This window comes from Bos javanicus, chromosome 20 (assembly GCF_032452875.1).
Source record: "Bos javanicus breed banteng chromosome 20, ARS-OSU_banteng_1.0, whole genome shotgun sequence".
Classification (NCBI taxonomy): domain Eukaryota; kingdom Metazoa; phylum Chordata; class Mammalia; order Artiodactyla; family Bovidae; genus Bos; species Bos javanicus.
In genome coordinates this window covers 13,663,291-13,687,416 of record NC_083887.1, presented here as the reverse complement: position 1 = coordinate 13,687,416, position 24,126 = coordinate 13,663,291, and the positions used below count along the sequence as shown (strand labels likewise).

Genomic DNA, 24,126 nt, shown 5'->3' with positions numbered 1-24,126 from the left:
TCTCCTTCAGAATGGACTGGTTGGATCTCCTTGCAGTCCAAGGGACTCTCAAGAGTCTTCTCCAACACCACAGTTCAAAAGCATCAATTCTTCGGTGCTCAGCTTCCTTCACAGTCCAACTCTCACATCCATACATGACCACTGGAAAAACCATAGCCTTGACTAGACGGACCTTGTTGGCAAAGTAACGTCTCTCCTTTTGAATATGCTATCTAGGTTGGTCATAACTTTCCTTCCAAGGAGTAAGCGTCTTTTAATTTCACGGCTGCAGTCACCATCTGCAGTGATTTTGGAGCCCCCCAAAAATAAAGTCTGACACTGTTTCCCCATCTATTTCCCATAAACTGATGGGATCAGATGCCATGATCTTCGTTTTCTGAATGTTGAGCTTTAAGCCAACTTTTTTACTCTCCTCTTTCACTTTCATCAAGAGGCTTTTTAGTTCCTCTTCACTTTCTGCCATAAGGGTGGTGTCATCTGCATATCTGAGGTTATTGAGATTTCTCCCGGCAGTCTTGATTCCAGCTTATGCTTCTTCCAGCCCAGCGTTTCTCATGATGTACTCTGTATAGAAGTTAAATAAGCAGGGTAACAATATACAGCCTTGACGTACTCCTTTTCCTATTTGGAACCAGTCTGTTGTTCCATGTCCAGTTCTAACTGTTGCTTCCTGACCTGCATATAGGTTGCTCAAGAAGCAGGTCAGGTGCTCTGGTATTCCCATCTCTTTCAGAATTCAGGTTACATGTGAATAAACCTGAACCTTGCAGCAAAAACTGCAGACTGATATGTAAGTGGTTTTGTCAATTCAAGACCAAGAGTAGTATAGCCACTTGTCTTAAGAGTGCTATTAATATAGCACAATACCATAGATTGGGTGGCTTATAAAGAGCACGTTGTCCTGATGGCAGTTCAATGCTGGACATTCAGCATCCCACACCTAGAGTAGCCCCTACTGCTGCTGCTGCTGCTGCTAAATCACCTCAGTCATGTCCAACTCTGTGCGACCCCATAAACAGCAGCCCACCAGGCTCCTCTGTCCCTGGGATTCTCCAGGCAAGAATACTGGAGTGGGTTGCCATTTCCTTCTCCAGAGTAGCCCCTAATCATTGTAATAATCAAAAATGTACCCATTCTTTTCCAGAAAACTACTATCGCTTTTGTTAAAAAAAAACTATTTAGTTCTTTCAACATTTTGTCTTTACTTCCTGGTACTTCCATGTTCTATTTTTAAAAAGCAGAGGGGAATAGGATATGAATCTATTCAGATAAATAAATCCTGCTATACTAATACAGCCATTTCTACTCTCTATTTAATCCAAAGAAAATAAAGCTTTCAGAATAACATAAATTTTTTCCTTAGATAATGTTAAAGTCTATTTTCACAGCAATAGGGTTCCTGAAATATTTATTTTCCATCAGTGTCCATTCTATGACCAGCATTTCCTTTAAGTAGAATAAAACTAGATTCCATTTTTCTAAAACATTTTTATGAATAATTTGGAAAAGTCAAATATTTTTCTTAATTTCAGACTTATGTGACTTAGATTATCTAAGATCCAGGTATGTGCTTGTACCTAGATAAACAGTAGATCTTCTTTGGATCTGAGAACCTATGAAAATCTGATTTAAGCTATAGAAATCTCTTCAAGAAAAATAGACATAAATTTACGCAACCAAATTTTTAAATGGAATTTCAAAGGTCTGCTAACCCCCTAAAGCCTAGGTCATACTGAATTCCAAGCTAACAACTATTTCCTCCTTTGTTTGGATGTTAATTATCAGCTAATGATCTCATGAGGAAGACATTTGGTGTCTTAATCACATTTATTAAAATAATACTGATTGTCAAATAGAGTTTTCTGTGCTTTTGATGCATGCTCTTATTTTGAAACACGACCCTCATTTAACCTTAATATCATATGCTTATCATGTATTCACAAAGCAGTTCTCTACTACTCTGTTATTCTCACTGTTTCTTATGTTAATTTTGATCCTTTGAAATACCCACTTTAGTACTGGAAAATAAATTTCTTGATTCTATTTCATTTTAAAGTTCTGTGACTCATGACTGAAATATATATACACGTCTATGGGTGAGCTATATATAAATATATAATTATATATGCGACTCAACATGCTTATGAATATATATGAATCAGTATGTATATATATACTGATGAATGAAATATGTGTATGTTTCATATATATGCTATGCTAAGTCACTTCAGTCATGTCCGACTCTGTGTGACCCCACAGACGGCAGCCCACCAGGCTCCCTCATCCCTGGGATTCTCCAGGCAAGAACACTGGAGTGGGGTGCCATCGCCTTCTCCGTTCATATATATACATACATATATATGAATGAAATATGTATGCATGTATATAATTATATGTGACAACTATCTATCTATATATGAATCGGTAAATAGCCGACTCATTGGAAAAGACTCTGATGCTGAGAAAGATTGAAGGCAAAAGGAGGAGGGGGCGGCAGAGGATGAAATAGTTAGATAGCATCATTGACTCAATGGACATGTATTTGAGCAAACTCTCAGAGGTAGAGGAGGACGGAGGAGCTTGGTATTCTGCCATCCATGGAGTCGCAAAGAGTCAGACACAACTTAGCAACTGAACAACAACAAATATATATGAATCAGTATATATACTGATATACTGATGGTGAATGATATCTCTTGAAACAGTAGACTATATTCAAAGACTTTGCCTAACCTCCTTCATGAACATAAAATGTGTCATACAGATGAATAGTGTATTAGTACAATCCCTTGTTCGGTCATCTCCTAATGAGATTATCTTTGAAAAATCTCTTGTTTGTTAATCCTTTCAAATGTCCTATAATATGTTAAGATCTTTTAAAGTAATGTATTTGAAACCAGTGATCATTGCTTTTGTCTTAAAAATCACAGACAGAGATCCACATATTTGCAGCTTTATAATGATTTTAAAACCTTTTGTACCGACCTAAAATAGATGGAAATGAAAAAGGAGTATAATAGTTTCTATGTGCAGTAATACTTCTGACTTATCTGAGAAATATATAGTGAATTTATTAATTTGCCATATATATTCAGTAGATTGTTTTTAAGATATGGCAGCCAAATGTTTCAGTTCTCCAGGCTGGCAGTTTGCAAGTTTGATGACCAAAAGAGCTTGCTAGAGCTTGTCATAGTAATATTTAAATAGGTCAGCAGGAACATCCAGTTTTCAAACATGTAGATGGACTAGTTCAAGGTGTCTACTATCTCATCATTCAGGAGATGAGTTTCACTCATGTCTTTGTGTTTACACTACAGGGTAGATAATTTTGACGATAGCAGTCAGGAGGTGGCATCTCTAGTATCTGTTCCTGTTTCATGGCTTTATTGTGGTTTGGGCTGTCAGTAATTGCTGGCCTTTTGAACTTCTGTAGAAGAGATTAATGCTTCTTAACAGCTTCCATTGTGCTGTCTGTATTGGTTGTGCATTAAGAGCAATAGTGAATTTTGGACAGTTAGAGATCATTATTTTAAAGCAACACATAAGAACCCAATAAAGCCTTATTAAAGTGAAAGAAAAACTTCACATTTCAAATAATCTGTCAACTTCATCTAAAAACTAATATTTTTTCTGCTTTAAATATTTTGGATTACACACTATTTTAAATAAACATGGTCTATATCAGTTAGGAAGCACCCTAGTGTTATAAAAAGAGTACTGGATTAAAAAATCATTCATGTATTTGTGGGCCTGGCTGTTTGACTTTTGGCACGTTTTTCAGGCAACCCACTCCAATATTCTTGGGCTTCCCTTGTGGCTCAGCTGGTAAAGAATCCACCTGCAATGCGGGAGACCTGCGTTCGATCCCTGGGTTGGGAAGATCCCCTGGAGAAGGGAAAGGTTACTCACTCCATTATTCTGGCCTGGAGAATTCCATGGACTGTATAGTCCATGGGGTCACAAAGAGTCAGACACAACTAAGCAATTTTCACTTTCAACCTCCTTGAGCCGTCTCTTTTTTTCTTACTCATAAAATGGGAACAACAACAGTTCTCATATGTACTTCCCTGGAGTGCTGATGTGATTAAATAATGTGTGAAAAGGTACTTGGAAAAGAATAAAGTGCCATACATATCAGAAGTGTTCTTGTAACTATGCTTATATATAATTCAACTCTTTTGAAATCAATAAGTAGCGCACAGGTCATAATTTAATAAGGTTATAAAGATTGCCATGAAGAAAAGCACTGTCACTTCAGATTTAAGAGAGTTCACAAATGCCTACCCTCCATGGGTATTGGGTGAAGATCTATGGAAGGTGATTGGAAACCATCGCATTTGTATTTTTGTTTTGTTTTAATGATTCCTGCCTACTTAGAAGTTTGATTCCTAGAGCTAGAGCAGAATGAGCACTTTGTTTATTCATTTATTTGTTTTTTAAAAGTATCTTTTTTTTTTTTTTGGTTGTGCCGTACAGCTTTCAGGATCTTAGTTCCCTGACCAGGGATTGAACCCAGGCCCTTGGCAGTGAGAGGGTAGAGTCTTAACCACTGGACCAGCAGGGAGTTCCCCAGTTTGAGCAATTTAGAGTATTGGCCGAGGTGGAAAGGAAATCTGGGTCCATTTATCTTCAGCATTAACACCAAGGAATAGGTACTTGGAGGAAGCTAAGGAGAGGCTTGATCAGACCAGCCAAGACTATACTGGGCAGGCTAGGAAGAACGATGGCAGCCAAGATTTACTGAGAGCTGACCATGTGCCAGGCATTGTAGTCAGTGCCTTACATTCATTCTTTAATTTTATACATACAGTGTGCTCAGAAGTGGTTGACCAGTCTACTTCTATTACTATACTCTTATTGCCCCCATTTTCTTTCTTTTTTTTTTTTTTTAGTTCTACTAGTTTATTGCTACCAACCCACCTCCCTCCACCCCCGTCATGCATGCGTGCTCAGTCATGTAACCCCATGGATTGCAGTCTACCAGGCTTCTCTGTCCAGGGATTTTTCCAGGCAAGAATACTGGAATGGGCTGTATTGCCCCCATTTTCAAGTGGAAAAAAACTAAGAGTTAGGAAAGTTAAATGTTCACCCAGGATCTGACCACCCTGCTCCTTACCCCTCTATTTGATTGCTTGTAACTATTCTTTGCACCCCCATCCTTGTGATGGAGACAGCATTATGTCACGGGGTCTGAATTTGGGCTCCCAGGCATGGATCCCTGTTGGATGGACTTCTTCTTTCTGAGTTTCTTCTATCGAATTCCATCTAAATCAATCTCCTGCAAATGTGTGTGGAATGATGAGATTATGTAGTTCCACATTTCCCTTTGTGTAAGTTGACCTTTTAGGTCTCAGTCCTGAAGTCCACTGAACACCTATCAACAACCTTGTAGCCTCTGCTCCCTGCTCCCAATGCTGCAGCCTGTTATAGTTTCCAGTGTCAGTGTTGGAAGCAATTTCTTTCAGGATCCATTTTTGTTATTTGAATATTTGTGTGTTTATACATATACGAGCACATAGACATATGTACATAGAATAAATGCTGAAGTCATGAACCAAAGGAGATGCCATACAACATCGTCTATTTTCTTTGGAGACTTCTTTTTATTTCCTTACTGTGTTTTCTGTGTGTGATTTCTGAAAAATAATTAGAAAAATATGTTTAAAAGAGAAATGTAAAAAATAAATAAATAAAAGAGAAATGTTTTATTGACTCCTTAGAAACAGTTATCTATTGGGTCTGACATGTTGTACTAGATACAAAAGAATGGGATTCAAAAGATACTGGAATGCCTAAAGTGTGAGGGTATGAAATGTAAGAATTAAAAAATTAAAATCAGAATATTATTAAGTAAAATGATATAAATTATATACTGATTTACTGATTGAGTATTGAAAGAAGACAAAGTAGAGAGATGATGTTGGGTTGGGAGCTAAGAGGTCAGGTCAAGTATAAGACCAAGAGAAATCTCTTAGGGTTGTTTACGGCTTGGGCTTCCTACAGAAACAGTCTCCTCACACCTTCATTTATTTCACAAAGATTAATTGACTATCCACAAGTTTCTGAGCATGTGCTGGATTTTGGAGGTACAGTTGTTAATAAGGGATTCATACATATAAGGTTGTTCTCAGCATTTGAGTTTGAATGGAGTGGAGTGCTCAGCTGCTCAGTCATGTCCGACTCTTTGAGACCCCGTGGACTGTGGCTCACCAGGCTCCTCTATCCATGGAATTTTCCAAGCAAGAATATTGGAGTGGGTAGCCATTCCCTTCTCCAGAGGTTCATCCCAACCCAGGGATCGAACCCATGTCTCCTCCATTGGCAGGCAGATCCTTTACCACTAGTGCCACCAAAGAAGTACTTTATGTAAAAGAAATAGTAGTCAGGAAGACATAGCCAGTTTGAGGATAAACATGTGAATTTAAGTTGCAGTATTCAGGACTTCTGTAGGGAATTTCCTGGTGGTGCAGTGGTTAGTACTTGGCGCTCTCACTGCTGGGACCTGAGCTCTATCCCCAGTCAGGGAACTAAGATCTCACAAGCTGCACAACACAGCCAAAAAAAAGACTTCTGTAGACAATGTGTTGTTTTATATGTCTTAAATGATGATGGTAATACTGACGGGGGGAACGGTAAGGCTGTTGTGAAAGTTAACAACATGTTATTCAGGTTCTCTTTATTACTATTATTATTGCCAATGATTGCTAGGTATATGCAAAGTTAAAAGTATGACCTTTAACCCTCTGTTTATGGAAAAGCCTAGGAGACAGTGGTACTTTTCTTTTTTTAATGCCTTATTTCTTAAACTTCATCATCCCTGGATTTAGGGTTGGATCAGACAGGTCAGGACATGGACTGACTGCTAGGAAATCATTAGGGGATCACCTCAGACAGCCAGAGTCCACTCTCCTGAGCCCTGTTCTTTTCCCTAAACAGAGTACACCTATTGATTTCAGCAACTGCCTTTTTTTTGAGTTGAGATTTGCTTTCATGAAAATAACACTTTAGTTGTAAATGCTAAAAACAACAAGTGAGTCTCTTAATTAGAATAATAGCCTATATAAGATTTGGTCCTTAAATATAACAAAGGTTCACGTAACTTGCTGAGCTTGAGTTTATATCATTTTGCTCCAGGTCTCACTGTGTTATATCCATTGAGAAACGACTGTCTGTAGCATCTCATAGTTTTAGACAGCTTTCTTCCCCTCAAAAACTTCTAACCAAACAGGAATCTAAGTTTATGTTGTTTTCTAGGCTTTTATTGTCAAAGTATTTCCTGTAGCAATAAGGCTCCTGAGATCTATATTCAACACCATTGAATTATTCGTGTTGAAAACTAGAAAACACTTCTTGGGCTCTTTGAAACTCATAGTTGAAAACTGGGGTGGGAGTGATATTTGTTGGTCATCAGAAAGTGATATCATTCAAAGCCAGGCTGTTTTGCTCACCAGGCCCCCGTCAGGCTGCCGATTCCTTAGGCTTACCCACGGTTTCTTTGTGAATGGACACAGTGACTGACTGTGGATTCCTTTCCTTTTCAAATTTAGCTATTTGCGGGGAAATTGAGCTTTTGAATGTTATAAGTTCTTTGTCCTCCTCATTTGAAAAATATTTAAATGATCTTGCCCAAAGGGCACACAGAGAAATGGCATGACTTTCAGGAAATTAGTAAGCAGTAGAGTTATTTTTAGCTTTTACTCCTAGCAAACATTTCCTTTTGTTCTTTAGAAGACATTGTTGATCTGTTCATTCATGGGCTGTGGTCTTTCCCCAGCTACAGGATGGCTTCAGAGAGAATAAGCCCTCTCTTCTCTACTCTGCGTGACGGAGCTAGTGTTACTTCTCTTCAATTTTAACTCATGACTTACTCATTTGTTCATGTTTTTCTGCATTCTGGAGCACTGCCACTAACACATACATTTTATTGTTGTTTGGGGTGGATTTGCCCTCTCCCCAGCAAATACTAACCAAAAAATGTTCACACATGCAGGCTGTACAAAATTTATTTATTTTTTAGTCAAAATACTGTATAGTAATAGTTGATGGTGTAATTTTGTCCTAATTTTCTGTTAGTACTTATTTTGCAGGTATAGATACCATCTTTAGAAAGTTATGCGGTTAGTATTACAGAATCCCAAATCCAGGATAGATGGTTACAAAGGCTGGCCTTTACACTTCAATGTCACGTTTGATCTTTGGAAAATCTTCCAGTACTTAGAGGAAATCAGGTTTTTAAGCAAGTACACTAACACTTCACTTTTACTCTTCACATAAAGGCAAGTTTGATATAAGACTAGATCCAAAATGATTTCACCATTTTGTAAAATCATAAATTTAACTTTTTTTTCTGTAACAGAGAGAGGTATTATAGTATCCATGATTGAAGTTGGGGTTCTGACTCAGACCACCTGGTTTAATATCCAGGTTCTACCATTAATCTCAGTATGCCTCAATTTCCTCATCCCATAAATGGAGATTGCGATTATTATACAATCGTTTTGGAAGTTAAATCAGATAATCCATGAAAAAGCCTAGCAAAATACCTAACATAGTAAAGTCTCAATAGATGTTGGCTATTATAATTATTGTATACAATTATTTTCTCTATAGTGTAGGCTGTAGTTATTTTTAGAAGATTATATACAAGAAAGAGGCAAACACATTCAGTTTTTCTAGAGCCCTTGACTTTTTCCCTGTAAGAATTTTTACTAGAATGTCCTCACACAGAGGTTACCCAGTTCCATCGCCCAGTGAGTTTAGTTTCCCTTGGCGCGTCAGTATTTGTGGCTCTTCATATCTAGAATCAGCACAGTCATAATAGGAAGTCAAGCAAAACATTTTTTTGCATAAAGAGAGGGAGGCCGAATGTGAGATGGCATTGACATCTGTGCCTCTGCCCTGGGCCAAAAGCAGAATGGCCCATCTGCTGCCTCCTCCACTGGTGACGCCCCATCCTCTCCCTTCCTTCCATTTAGAGCCCTGGGGATGATGAAGTCAGGGAGAGAAGACTGGGATGCGAAGCATCTAAAGAGGGAAGCAGGACAGACGTTCAGGGGAAGGCAGCAGAATCACCCCCATTCTGCAGCTGACCCAGCTGGGTAAATGCTAAGTATTCCTCTGCCAACAGCAATTTTACGTGAGTTCTCTGGATGATGTCAAGGCTGAAAAACACCAGCCTGTCTAGTGAATTCCCATCTTTCTGGTTAAGAGCTTTCCTGACATCTGATTCAACAATTTACTAAACTTTCCTTTTTTAAAGAAAACTTTTTTTTTTAACACTTAACTCAGAATAAGTCCTTTATTTTTACAAGGGGTACTTTAACTTCTGAGTATATCCTTTGTTTCTCTTTTCTTATAGCTGCATTAAACTCACCTCACTTACCAATTATTATACAATGCTAACTCCTACTGTAGAGGCTTCTTGTTTTAAGGTAACGTCTTCTACCCAATCTGAGAGCTACAGCTCGGGCTTTCTACAATATGGTTGTTTTAGAAACACTTGTTTAAAGCTTAAAGCACAAGATATCATACACCTGAAAGGGATATCAGTCTATAATGTTGTAATTTCACTCCTTAACTGATTTTGATGAAAACTTGAGTAGTTAGATTGATAAATACTCCAGAAAGGCATGTACTGAGTAAACAAAAATATGCAAATAGCAAGGGGAACTAGGGAGAGATTGTCTTAGATTATGAATCTCTTCAGTTTTAATGGGAAACGCTTTTTTTTCTGGCCACACTGCTCAGTTTGCATAATCTTGGTTTCCCCAACCAGAGATTAAACCTTCGCCCTTGGTGGTAAAAGCATTGAGTCCTAAACCACTGGACCACCAGGGATGTTCCTGGGAAATTCTTTTAAAATATTTTTACTTTCAAAGCTTAAGGTTTCTTTTAACTTAAACTAATTTTTTTCAGTTATGATTTCCAGATGATTATTTCAAGTGTGTCTGTGATTCAGAAGAATGAAATATTATTTTAATGTAGATATTTGGGGACTGTTTTTCAGGCTGCTTGGCTACTTGTTTTACTTTCATTTAAATTTGAGGTTATCTTAACCTTCATTCAAAGAGGCAGTTGACTCTTGATTCTAACTTAAGTTTTAGTGAGTCGATTATAAATCATCATATATGTAATTTTCATTCACTGCTTTTTAAAAAAGATTTTTATGTTTACTTTCTAGACCGACTTTGCACGATTCAGCGGAACAAACGTGGAAACTGACTTCGTAGAGGTGCCATCACAAATGCTTGAGAACTGGGTGTGGGACGCTGATTCCCTCCGAAGGCTGTCGAAGCATTATAGACATGGAAGCCCTATTACAGATGATCTGCTTGAAAAGCTTGTTGCTTCTAGACTGGTCAACACAGGTATGACTTACCATTTTAGAAAATAAATTAGAATTGCTTCATGGAGAATTGGTGGCATCTTTTTTAGGTAAGAAGTGGATTTATTTAGAGAAATACAGTTTCCATAGATAGAATGTGGACCGTTTGAAAAAGCAAGAGCGGCTCTGGGGCCTGGGGTCATGTCAGAAAGTGAGAAAAGCCGAGAGAAAAACACACTCCACAGACAGAGTGTAGGCCATCCCAGAAGGCAAGGGGCCTGCTGGCATCTTCTTCTATAGAACTTATTTCCTCTTTTGTAATGATAGCACCCCAGAGTGTTAACATGAGGTGGGAAAGCCACTAAGCATGTTGGAATACTGAACACTGGAATTCTATCCAAGAAAAAAAGATGCATCTCCTTTTAAATCTTAAATAGAATGAGGTGTCTTGCTCCGACCTTATAATGAACACTGTTAGAATCCGTTTATGAAATCTCTGATCTTGTGATATTAGAACATGTAGTTCTCTCTTCTCCCAAACATGCACAAACATTCTTATGTTATTAGGTCTCCTGACCTTACGCCAGATTGTTTTGAGCAAAGTTGATCAGTCTCTCCACACCAACACTGCGCTGGATGCTGCAAGTGAATATGCCAAATACTGCACAGAAATCTTAGGTGTTGCAGCCACTCCAGGTATGTACGTATACTTATCGCAGGCTCCTCCTTCCTGGGAAGCACAGGGCATACTTCACACTGCTAGAGAAGGCAGAGGGTGTCAGGCAGAGTACCTAATGTAATTTATTTCTGATTTCTGAAACCAGGCCATGACTTTCAGATAAGCATACTTTTGTCCTTATGAGTTATCCTATCCAAATGTGCTTGAAGGGAAGGCGGCTCCAGCTCTGCAGCATTTTAGTGTAATCAGGCGTGAGCAATTGGCCTCCACCCAGAGCAGAGAAAGCCATTCAGTTTGGCAACATGGCCTGGCCCCGCCCTCCCTGTGTGCCCTGAGACTTCTGTAGGATTGCAGTCAGACACTGGCAGGAGGGACATTTAGAAAAAGGCACAAACTTCTACCTTGTGTCTGATTCTGCTTCCGAGGTCAGTTCAGGCAGTTTGACTCTCTAACCTGATATGATTTATGAGAATCGTGTGAGTGGGTGAGAGATGGTCAGACATACACGTTACATTTGTATTTATTGACTTCAAGCAACCATGTAGCTGTGCATGTAAACACAGCTGGAAAGGTGACTTTTTTCAATCAAAGAAACTGTTGTCTAATTGAGTCAGTCACATTTCTAGTGATAATAAAGGCCTAGGCCCCTCTCTTCCTTTTGTGATCTAGTACATGAACAGCAACTTTGGGCCTCAGGCCTCTTTGACAGAATCCTTTCTGTAAAGTAGCCCTGGAGGTAGATTGAATTGGCAAGACCTTTTTATAGCTTTTCAGGTAAAGAGTTCTTTTTCAGTAATTATGAACCTCAAGTACCATTCTGACCCATTTTAGATATAAACGGGTGTGACAAAGAGAAGGCTCAATATTATTAGAATATATATAAGAGACATATGTGTCTAAGGGACAAGAAAGGACTGAGTTGTCTGTTGGGTGTGGACGAAGCCTCTGAAACTATCGTTAGGCATTCCAGAGCGTAGGGCCGAAACCAGCTCTGAGGTGGAGCTGTCATAGGAGAGAAGTTTGTAAACATCTTGGCCAAGGACACCCATAAGCCCTGGGAGTGCTAGAGGTGACTAGATCAAGGACCTGGCACTGTCCCCTCCCACAGCTGGACTCCCCATAGGGAAGCCGTAGCTAGCTGAGAACCTGATATTTAACATCTGACATCACATTGTTTGAAATGTATCTTTTTTTTAAAGGCACAAATATGCCAGCAACTTTTGGACATTTGGCTGGGGGGTATGATGGCCAATATTATGGATATCTTTGGAGTGAAGTGTTTTCCATGGACATGTTTTACAGCTGTTTTAAAAAAGAAGGGATAATGAATCCTGAGGTATTGTATTGTTTTTTTTTTCCCTCCTTTTATTACTTCTATACTTGTCCTGTCCCCCTTAACTCCTAGTGTAAAATATTTTTTACACCTAGATTTTGAGAGTAAGAGATCTGGGAACAACTTTTAACTTTAAAAGTCTAGCATCTTCTCACATCATCACACATCATACATTTGCTTTCTGTAGGTGATTAATTCTGTAAGTTTGGGGAAAAAAAGCCTACTGTATTTTCTTGCTTACTAGCATTCCATTATATTGCATAATTAAAATTCAAAGCTTTGTTTATGCATCTGAGCATTTATAGCTGCTAATTTTGACATGTGCTGTACAGTGTTTTCGTTTTATAGGTTGGGAAAGAAAGTAAACTCCTTCCTGATATAAATGATCTGCCTACATTTTGATACACTCTACATACTTTCATTATACATTTTCTGTGGAAGTCAGCCTTTTTTCTGTGATTGGTACACGCCACCTACAACACAGAGTTTGTAACCTAAATGCCTTTGAGTAATTTAAGCTGCCTCATTAACCTGAGCCGTTCCTTCCCGTGTGCCTCGACTTGACTGCCAGGTGGCTGCCAGCCAAACCTTCCTGAGTTACAGTCCCTCTGTCTCCGTTCTTGTTGAAGACTCAGCTGTCAGGTTATTTCCAGGCCTGATAATATTCCAGTGTGTTTTTCATTCTGTTTGATGCAGAAATTAGAAGAGCAAAGTGTCAAAATCAGATTCTCTGTGTGTATTTCAACTGACTTATTCTCAAAACTTTGTGTTTCTGGATTGCATACTACCTTACACATGAGCACTGAATAACGGGTGTGATGTAGACCACCATCCCTTCTCGCCAGCCTTCACCCCCAACACACCACCTCCAGAGTACCTACATCCTATTCCCTAGCCTTTCCAATCCCTTCATCGTCCATCCATCCTACCCAGGCTATTAGGTCCCTGCAAGTCTCCTTCCATCCCCTGGCAACTCCACTTAAAGAACAATCAGTCACTGGCTTGTTCTCATGAATACCCTGACTTCTGCATGACCTTCAGCCAGTGTCCAGCCCTGGATTCCTCTACCATCTCATTTAGAGATGGTACCCTTGGGGTTCAGATTCCCCTTCTGCAGAATATCCTGAGGCTCCATATGATGCCCCGCTGCAGAGTCCAGCTGTCTGGACCCCCAGTGTAACTTCACAGTCCTGCTCACTTCCTAATTGGGGTCCCCACCACCTGTCTCCCTTTCAGCAGATGCTCTGTCCTCACTACTAAGGACATTAAGAGCATTGAAAGTGAGTACCTTCATCTTCAATATTTAACTTCTTCCCTCCAGTCTCAGAAGATGGGTCTGTGATACTAAGACTCACTGGTTTACCATCTCAGGAAAAAAACTTACCACTGACTGATAATCTCAGTGCTACCACTCAGTCGTTCTTGCTTTCACAGCCTACTGTCTTGGTGTAAGAAACAGTTTCTGCACACCTCTGCTTCCAGGCTTTTGCCTCCACCAACTGAATTGGAAAGTTGTTACCCTCCCCTCCAGAGTAACCACTGATGATCCAGTCGCCAACTCTCAAAGGCCCTCATCTACCTTTTGTCTTGTTTTATTCCTGCTTCTCGGTATTCCTGTCTTTGTCACAGCCCTTAGCTAAGCAAACAGATCCCGTCTGTACTTCCCAGAACTCTCAGCCTGGCAGCCAGATTTCTGTATTCCCTTGGGTCTTTCCTCCTTCACAAATTTATTCATTCTACTTCTTCCACCTAAAATCTATGCCTTCCTTGTCTGTGCCTCTCCAGAACTCTGCCGTTCATAAAGGCCCTATTCAAACGGCCGCTCATTTATGAAGTCTTCCAGATCACTGAAACCAGAAGTGATCTTTCCATCCTCTGAACAGAAGAGTGAACTTGGGCATGGAATAAACAGTCTCAATAAGCTTTTTCTTGTGTCTGGAATGTTTAATATAATTATCTTACAGAATAACAAGATCAGGTTATAAACTATTTTGTACCATAGAATGTGAATTCTGATTTTAAAATATGCATTTAGAAAAAAGTACATCAAAATATTGTCAGTTATTATCTTTGGTAAGTTTATGATTGTTCAGTATTTTCCTGTACTTTCTGTAGAGCTTTCCTTATTTTTACATAGAGCATGGATTATTGTAGAAATCAGAAAACCGTGTTTAAAGAGACACAAGGTCCAGGTATGTAAGCGTACAATTGTGACCTCCACTGGCTCCTAAGTCATTGGCGAGGCTTCCTGGCGCAAGTACTACATCACCTCTTTCATCTCCTCTGCTCCACTCACTTGACCACACCTTCAGGAGCCTCCACTGCCTCCTCTCCTCTTCCAGCTGTCACAGTAACAGCCAAAGTACTGATTCCAGTGGATCCCAAGGAACTCGCAGTTCCGGCAGGAGGGATCCCTGCCATCATGCGTCTGTGTGCCTCCTTTCTTCTCAGGCTTCACTGCTTGGCAGGCAGCCTGACTGCTCTTAATTCAGACAAAAGGGCAGGGTTGAACATGGAGGAAGCAAGATCCCATACAACCTGGAGTTGCCTTGTGGTGTCAAAACCTGTTTTAAGTTGGACTGAAATTCTAGATTCCGCTGTGCAATGTATTATTACTCGTCTTATGCCAGGAAGTTGGCCTTAATCCCTTCTTTTCTCCTTCCTGTTAAATACTCTGGAACATCATGTCGTTTCCTGCTCCTCTGCTGTCACAGCAATAGTGAGTCCGGCTCCAGAGGCCAAGACCCTCACACTCTTCAATTCAGATATCCATTTATTTAAAAACTAACACTTTGGAATAACAATCCTGTTCTACAGAAGCTTCTGTCATTATTACAACTATGTCATTGAAGGGAAAGAATTTTTGTGGTATGAAGAAGTACTGAATTTGATCTGAAGCTGTGGGAATCAGAGCAGGCACAATATATCATACAGTCCTGTTGTCTCAAGACCCCTCACCCTCCCCAGTACATATATTTGGAGCATTTTGAGAAATGCTTCAAGGAGTCAGTACCTGCTTTTCTTAGTCCCCAAGCTCTAGAGAGGCTGGGAGCTGAAAGATCACGTATTGTTGACATTATTGTTCATGGTCATTAGTATCAACAGAAGAACATCTCCAGGCCTCACCTCTGTAACCTCTTAGCATCCTGCAAAGCCTGGGGTCTGAGAACCATTTTAGATTTCAACAAGCAGAACCGCAGAAAGTGTGCAACTTACTGGGAAAACAGTAGTAGGAGGGGTCGAATATAAGCCTGCAGTCTTCTGTGCCCTATGTGTTAGCAGCAAAATATTTTATAGTACTGTTGTTTGATAGCCTCTATCAAAGGTTTAGAACTGGCTCCTTAGCTGAAATAGCCTGAAAGTTCGCTACCTCTGGTTTTATCTCTAATTTTCTATGATCTACATCTTAACTGTATAGTTTGTTAAATATAACAGTATCTTTAGCTTTTACTTTTTCAACTCATCTCTTAAATAACTATGGAAGGGAGCTACTTGGGAGTAACAGTTTCCCAGCAAACTCTAGGAGCTCTTTCAGGATCCCTTTAAGGTTCCGAAACGTGGTTTCAAAATCCAGCAGCTAATCGTAGGGTTGAAAGAATGAGGGCATTTTAACAAGGGCCATTTCTTTTTATAATGCAACTTCATTGTGGGAAAATTTCCTAAAAAGTAATAGACATGCAGATTCAAAGGCAATTACATTGTTAAGCTAGAATTATGTTCCTCCTCTTCTGCATTTAGAGTAATTGCTAAGCTTTGTTTTTTTCCATTAGTGAAGAAGATTACAGCCAAGTATCACATGCAGAAATGAATACTGAGAAAGTCAAAGATAGTGAAGTATAACTGTCCACAGTGCCATAAGGAAGCACCTAGATCTTACATACAATAATGGACAGAGAAACATATAAAGAATCTTGGCTAAACAGGAAGAAGAATTACGTGACGGGGACTTGCCTGGTGGTCCAGTGGTTAAGACTCCATGCTTCCACTGCAGGGGGCACAGATTTGCTCCCTGATCAGATGGGAACTGAGATCCCACATGCCGTGTGATACAGCTAAAAAACTAAAGAGGAAAATTATGTGATAAAGTGTATTATAAAACTAAGTATTCCAGGGCCTAGGCCCAATTTCTGCTTAAATGCGTTGCTAAGAGAGAACATGAAATTTCCTCTCCTGATGGGCCTTACAAATGGATTAAATTTCAGCTTCTCTGACCTACTACCCCAAAGCTAATTTTTCTTACACTTCAACTTTTTCTAACAGCATTAAATTCTGCCTGATTTAAGGGAAAAAGGAAGGAAATGGGGTTGATGTCCAACCTACTTCTTGAATATTTACAACGCCAGACCTTCTAAGTCTTGAATTCCAACCAGCTGGAAGCAGTTTTTCTTCCTTTTTGTGTTCCTCCAGCCCTTCTTTGTGTTTCTGTTAGAACTCTAGTAATCTGCCTTGCTAATTGTCTATTTCTTTATCTCACCTTCTGGATTATGAGGCTTTTGTAATAGGAACTGTTTTATTCATCTTGGTGTTCATCCTCTGTATCGAAATACTTACATTGCTGGACCCAACTGGCAGCTCCCCGACCTGCTTCCTCTCATCTGTTCCCCTAATACACGGGACTGGCCAGGCTGCCCTTTTTTTCTCCAGATCTCCTCCCTCCCCGTAAATATTTACTCATCCCTCCTCACAAGTTGAAACTTCGCTGAAGTTTTCCTGATGACCTCTTTGAGTCAAGGGGCGATTCCGACACTGTTCTCTCTGACTAGCAACACCAGTCTTTCACCTTCTCCCTCCTTCCTGTTTGTCGTCAAAGGTATTCTTTTTCCCACTCATAACCTCCGCACCCTCACTCATAGATAACAAAGGAAGTGCTGTGGGGAAGAAGTATACAGATGAGCTATGAAAGGACAGGTTTCAATATCCAGTGTAAAGCGGACTGGTGAGCCTGTTAGGCGCCTGGCTGTCATCGCTTGTCCTTGGGCAGATGCTCTCTGCCTGATGCCTGCTACTCAGAGCAGGAGGGGACACCGGGCTCTAATGCCTAGATGCAGTCACAGGAAGCAGGAGGAAGGGAGGGTTGGAAGGCCGGGGGAGCTTGCGTGTGCTCCTGCAGAGAAGCCAGAGGTGGCACGAGACCCAGACTGCTTCCCATTTATGTGTTCTCGTAAACGATGAGTGTCCTTCACTCAGATAATTATGAGTACTCAAAGAAAGGGAAAGGGCATGGCAACCCACTGCAGTATTCTTGCCTGGAGAATCCCACGGACAGAGGAGCCTGGCGGGCTACAGTCCATGGGGTCACAAGGAGTCGGACACAACTGAGCGACTAACACACACATAAGGGCTTCCCTTGGTGGCTCAGATGGTAAAGAATCTGCCTACAATGAAGGAGATCCGGGTTCCATCCTTGGGTCAGGAAGATCCCCTGGAGAAGGGAATAGCTTCCCACTCCAGTATTCTTGTCTGGAGAATTCCATGGACAGAGGAGCCTGGCAGGCCACAGTCCACGGGGTCACAAAGAGTCAGACATGGTTGAGCAGCTAATTCAAGATTATTGCATAAAGTAAGTGCCTTGTCTCTCCTACTTAGTATTCCTGAGTCAGACTCAGTCATGTCTGACTCTTTGTGACCCCATGGACTGTAACCCCCCAGGCTCCTCTGTCCATGGAATTTTTCGAGTAAGAATACTGGAATGAATTCCCATTTCCTACTCCAAGGGGCCTTCCTGACCCAGGAATTGAAACCCCTGTCTTGTGTCTCCTGCATTGGCAGGCAGATTCTTTACCACTGCATCACCTGGGAAGTCCACTTAGTATACTGTTGTATACTAAGTATACACTATAGAATACTAGTATACTTAGTATAGTATTTTATACTAATAGTGGAAATGAAGTCTCTTGTGCTTTTTTCTAGCTTTATTAGGAGACAGAACTAATTTTAAGGAAATGCTGAAACAGGAACACATCTGTTTCCCTGACTATATATGAGTAACTGAACTTAGGGATAGTATGAGAAAGAAAATGAAAGGAGAGGTAGATGACGACTCAGGTTTGTTGAATACCACGATCTAGCAGGAAGGATTCTAGGGAGCAGGAAAGGTGCTAAAACCATCACTCAAATTCCTCATATACTGAGGGAGGTAGGCATATTCCCACCTTACAGATAAGGGAACTAAGGCCCAAGGCCACATAGCTGAGGATGAAGCCAAGATTTTAACCTGGGCCTGATTCCAAATTCCTGATCTTGCTTTAAAAAACATCAGTGTTGAGGATTTGCCTGGTGGTCCAGTGGTTAAGACCGTGCTTCTACTGCAGGGGACACAGGTTCGATCCCTGCTTGGGAAACTAAGATCCTGCATGCTGTGGGGAGCAGCCAAAAATAAAGAAATCTGAACATATTTTTTAAAAAAGAAAGAAACCATCAGTATAACAGAGGATTTACACAGTTGCCAAGAGATACATGTTAACCTTCCAGAAGCAAAAACCATAGAGGTGTGACCGATGATAATTTTCCCTTCCCTGAATGACTAACAGGAGCGCTTACTCTATACAGACCCTCCTGCAGGGGTTTTCAAGCATGGACATTTCTAGTGGTTGTCTTAGAGCTTCTCTTCCTGCTTTGCTCACAGTTATGGTTCCTCCATTATATAAACAGAGGACAACCACTCACACCACAGACTCTGTCCACCTGTAGCATTTGTCTCCCAGACAGCGTTCTCTCACCCAGGGAACCAGTACCTTCCTAACACACAAATTCACTTAACTGTTTTTTTGTTTTGTTTTGTTTTTTTTAAAGAAAAGCAAGATCCTATTACCAAAATGACTCTTAAACTCTTCTCCAAACTTCATTGCCAGGGAAATGAAACTATTAAGAGACCATTGCTCTGTAATTCAGGAAATTGAATCAAATTGTGTGGAGCTGTAAGCAGGGAAGGACCTGTGCTGTTCTGAGCCACGTACTATGAGACTATAAACAGTGCCCAGCTGTACAGTGACTTTACCAGCAAGGGAGACGAGAACCGGCTCTTCAGAGCAGCGCGCAGCCCCTCTAAACCTCGCTGTTCTTCACTGTCCATAGTTACAGTTCTCGGTGCAAAACGAGAATATTCTGGCAGATGTCCACATTTTGGCGATTTTTTTAACTTCAAATTTTCATTATTTTTCCTATAGTTGTGCAATAAAATACGCCTTTTTAAAAGACTCTCAGATCTTGAGCATGAAGAATTTCTGCAGGTAAATACTAATAATTGAGGCTGCATGATAGGTTCAAGAGGGTTGACTGTACTCTGGTCTCAACTATTAGTATGTATTGAAAATTTTTCCATAATAAATGGCTTAAATTATTTTTATGTTCAGATCAATTTAATTAACATTTTCTAAGTTCCTATACTGCTTCACCCAGGGAGAACAGCCCTTCCTTCCCCCACACCACCCCACCTACTGATTTGCTGTTGTTCAGTTGCTCAGTTGTGTCCAACGCTTTGTGACCTCATGGACTGCAGCACACCAGGCTTCCCTGTCCTTCACTGTCTCCCAGAGTTTGCTCAGACTCACGTCCTTTGAGTTGGTGATGCCATCCAACCACCTCATCCTCTGTCGTTCCCTTCTCCTCCTGCCTTCAGTCTTTCCCAGCATCTGGTTCTTTTCCAGTGAGTCAGTTCCTCGCATCAGGTGGCCAAAGTTTTGGAGCTTCAGCTTCATCATCAGTTCTTCCAGTGAATATTCAGGGTTGATTTCCTTTAGGATTGATTGGTTTGATCTCTTTGCTGTCCAGGGGACTCTCAGGAGTCTTCTCTAGTACCACAGTTCAAAGGCATCAATTCTTTGGTACTCAGCCTTTTTTATTTTTCAGCTCTCACATCTGTACATGACTACTGGAAAACCATAGCTTTGACCATACAGGCATTTATAGGCAAAGTAATGTCTCTCCTTTTTAATACACTGTCTAGGTTGATTATTTCTTTTCTTCCAAGGAGCAAACATCTTTTAATTTCATGATTGCAGTCACCATCTGAAGTTATTTTGGAGCCCAAGAAAATAGTCTGTCACCATTTGCATTGTTTCCCCATCTATTTGCCATGAAGTGATGGGATCGGATGCCATGATCCTTGTTTTTTGAATGTTGTTTTTTTCATTCTCCTATTTCACCTTCATTAAGAAGCTCTTTAATTCCTCTTTGCTTTCTTCTATAAGTGTGGTATCATCTGCATATCTGAGGTTATTAATATAATATAATAGTCTTGATTCCAGCTTGTGCTTCATCCAGCCCAGCATTTCGCATGGTGTACTCTGCATAGACGTTAAATAAGCAGGGTGACAATACACAGGCTTGACCTACTCCTTTCCCAATTTGGAACCAGTCTGTTGTTCCATGTCCAGTTCTAACTGTTACTTCTTGACTTGCATACAGGTTTCCCAGGAGGCAGGTAAGGTGATCTGGTTTTCCTATCTCTAAGAATTTTACACAGTTTGTTGTGATCTGCACAGTCAAAGGCTTTATCATAGTCAAAGAAGCAGAAGTAGATGTTTTTCTGGAATTCTCTAGCTTTTTCTTAATCCAACGGATGTTGGCAATTTGATCTCTGGTTCCTCTGCCTTTTCTAAATCCAACTTGTACATCTGAAAATTATCGGTTCACATACTTTTGATGCCTAGCTTGAAGGATTTTGAGCATTACTTTGCTAGCATGTGAAATGAATGCACTTGTGGTAGTTTAAAGATTCTTTGGCATTGCCCTTGGTTGGGGCAATGAAAACTGACCTTTTCCAGTCTTGTGGCAACTGCTGAGTTTTCCCAATTTGCTGGCATATTGAGTGCAGTAGTTTAACGTCATCGTCTTTTAGGGTTTGAATTAGTTCAGCTGGAATTCCATCACTTCCACTAGCTTTGTTTGTACTGATGCTTCCAAGGCCCACTTGACCTCACACCAGGAGGCTGGCTCTAGGTGTGTGATCGCACCATCATGGTTATCCAGTTCGTTAAGATCTTTTTTGTATAGTTCTTCTGTGTATTTTTCCCACATTTTCCTAATATCTTCTCTTTCTGTTAGGTCCATACCATTTCTGTCCTTTATTTGCATGAAATGTTCCCTTGGTATCTTTTATTTTCTTGAAGAGATCTCTAGTCTTTCCCATTCTATTGTTTTCCTCTATTTCTTTGCCTCGTTCACTTTAAAAGGCTCTCTTATCTCTCCTTGCTATTCTCTGGAGCTCTGCATTCAGATGGGTATATCTTTCCTTTTCTCCTTTGCCTTTTGCTTCTCTTCTTTCCTCAGCTATGTGGAAGGCCTCCTCAGACAACCATTTTGCCTTTTTGCATTTCTGTTTCTTGGGGATGGTTTTGATCACTGCCTCCTGTATAGTGTTATGAACCTCCGTCCATAGTTCTTCAGGCACTCTGTTTATCAGATCTAGTCCCATGAACCTATTTCACTTCCACTGTATAATCATAAGGGATTTGATTGAGGTCATACCTGAATGGCCTAGTGGTTTTCCCTACGTTCTTCAATTTACATCTGAATTTTGCAATAAGGAGTTCATGATCTGAGCCACAGTCAGCTCCCAGTCTTGTTTTAGCTGACTGTATAGAGCTTCTCCATCTTTGGCTACAAAGAATATAATCAGTCTGATTTCACTATTAACCATCTGGTGATGTCCATGTGTAGAGTTGCCTTGTGTTGTTGGCTATTCTATAGGTATAGGGCCTAGAACATAAGGTGACCCTTAGAGGGGCTTGTTAGACAGTGTTCTAGTATGACACTGAAGAAGTGGTAGAAACCTTCTGGCCTTATTTATAAGTTTTGAATAAATTTTCTTAAAAAGGAGGGGCCTGTAATCACTAATAATGGACTTCCTGAAAATCCTGGTAATGACAGTTTAAAAGATATGTCATTTCATGCTTGGTTGCAGCAATTAATTACTGTTTTAATAGTGATCTAGAACCTAAAATGCGAATGATGGCTATTCTTATTACAGACTTTATTATTCTAAAAAGTAGCAGATCAGAGATCTTGAGCCCAGTACAGCTTACCCTTTCCCTTTCTTTCATTGCCCAACGTCTCTAAATTTGACCAGTGTTAAATCAGTGGATTAGGTAAGGTTTAGTTAGTTACACTCATGTTTTAGGATCTAGATCACTATTGAAACAGTAATTAATTGCTCCAGAACAAACAAGAAATGACACATCTTTTTTTTTTCTTTCTCAAGAAAATTAAACCTAGCTCTAACCTGTCACTACCAGGGTTTTCAGGAAGTCCATTATCAGTGATTGCAGGTGCCTCCTTTTTAAGAGAATTTATTCAAAACCTGTAAATAAGGCATCAAGGTTGCTACCGCTTCTTCAGTGTCATACTAGAACATTGTTCAACAAGCCCCTCTCGTGTTGATCTCTTACATTCTAGGCCTCAGACCTGTAGAGTAGCCACAGGTAGCTACTGAGCTCTTGAAATGTGGCCAGGTGCTATTGAAGAATTGAGATCTGCTGTAAATGTAAAAAACACACTAGATTTTGAAGACATACCACAAAAAATAAATCCGAATAATTGATACTTGTTGAAAGGATAATATTATAGACCTCCTGGTTTAAATAAAATATTAAAATGAATTTTACCTATTTTCTTCTCTTTATAAACATGATTTCTAGAAATTTTTAAGTTATACATGTGGCTCACATTATATTTCTACTGGACAGTGCTCTCTAGAGTTTATGGAAAGTAACTTCATTTCACTAATTGTTTACTCCTGATTAAGACTCATCTGTGAGGTTAGCTGTGTGCTTATAGATCATTAATAAGTTTCAGATGATTTCTGTTTACAATCAAAACCTGAAAAGTTGTTTTTTGTGTGTGTGACCCTTGTAGGACTTTAAGTAGTTTTGTATCTAACTTGGTAGATTTCCTTCATCAACATTTTATTTTCTTTAACAGTTTGACTAGACATCTCTGATGGTTGTACCAAGCAGAATCATTGTCATAAGTCAAAAATGAGGTTACTTTTGTTTCTGGAAATTCTCAAGCTATTTATGTACTCAGGGAGGCTATTAGTAGCTGTTCAAATGATTTAATGGATATAAATTTGCAAATTAACCCTGAACTATTTTATAGGTAGATTTAGACTTAAGCTTCATTGAATTGTCTTGCCTTTCAAAAGGACAGTGAAAAGGAAGTGAAAATATTGAATAATGCCGATACTGAATTTCAGTTGTTTTCTTTCACTTTATCTGCTTGTGTATTTGTGTAAATAAAGGCAGAGGAACTGTTGTATGCTTTAAACTTCTAGACCTTGTCCCCAGCAAATTTACAAAGGTCCTCCTTCCTCGTGTTGAGCCCACAAAAGTATCTACCTTCCACCACGGGACATGGGTTGTGGCCTTACCCCCACCCATAAGGAAGAAGAGTTTTTTTTATGAGGCCTTCATAAAGATATAGCAGAAACTGTTTTGACAGCAGCAGCTGGGCTACTGTTTCCAGGTACACACAATCCCTGTTTGTAGCCTAATTGAACTCCTGTTTTGCTAACTCTTTCGAAATCATATTTTAGATGGGGTAGCAAATAGAAGACTGTTCAAGCTTCCATTTGGCTATTTTTTGTTTGTCTGTTTGCTCATATTGTCAGCATGCTGCTGAGGATCTAAGGAGACAAGACAGTAATAAAGGGAAGTGTGGAAGACCGGAGGTCTAAGCTCCAGATCTCTTAGCTACCAAAGTAAATAAATACTACAAAGCTGTAGTCTAGGGGAAGGAGAACATCCAGAGTAAAGCTAAAGTCCCTTTTTTTCCTCTCTTTTGCATCTAGAG

General features: G+C 40.0%; 1 protein-coding gene across 3 annotated transcripts in view; it reads left to right on the top strand.

The window, feature by feature from the left end:
• The window catches only part of NLN (neurolysin), a 100,626-nt gene that overhangs the window by 74,521 nt on the left and 1,979 nt on the right, over nt 1–24,126 (top strand). For all 3 annotated transcript variants that reach the window (XM_061393402.1, XM_061393404.1, XM_061393403.1), the window contains 3 exons: nt 10,181–10,367; nt 10,892–11,020; nt 12,203–12,339. In XM_061393402.1, coding sequence (XP_061249386.1) covers nt 10,181–10,367; nt 10,892–11,020; nt 12,203–12,339 — 453 coding nt within the window. The remainder of the gene's footprint in view (nt 1–10,180; nt 10,368–10,891; nt 11,021–12,202; nt 12,340–24,126) is intronic.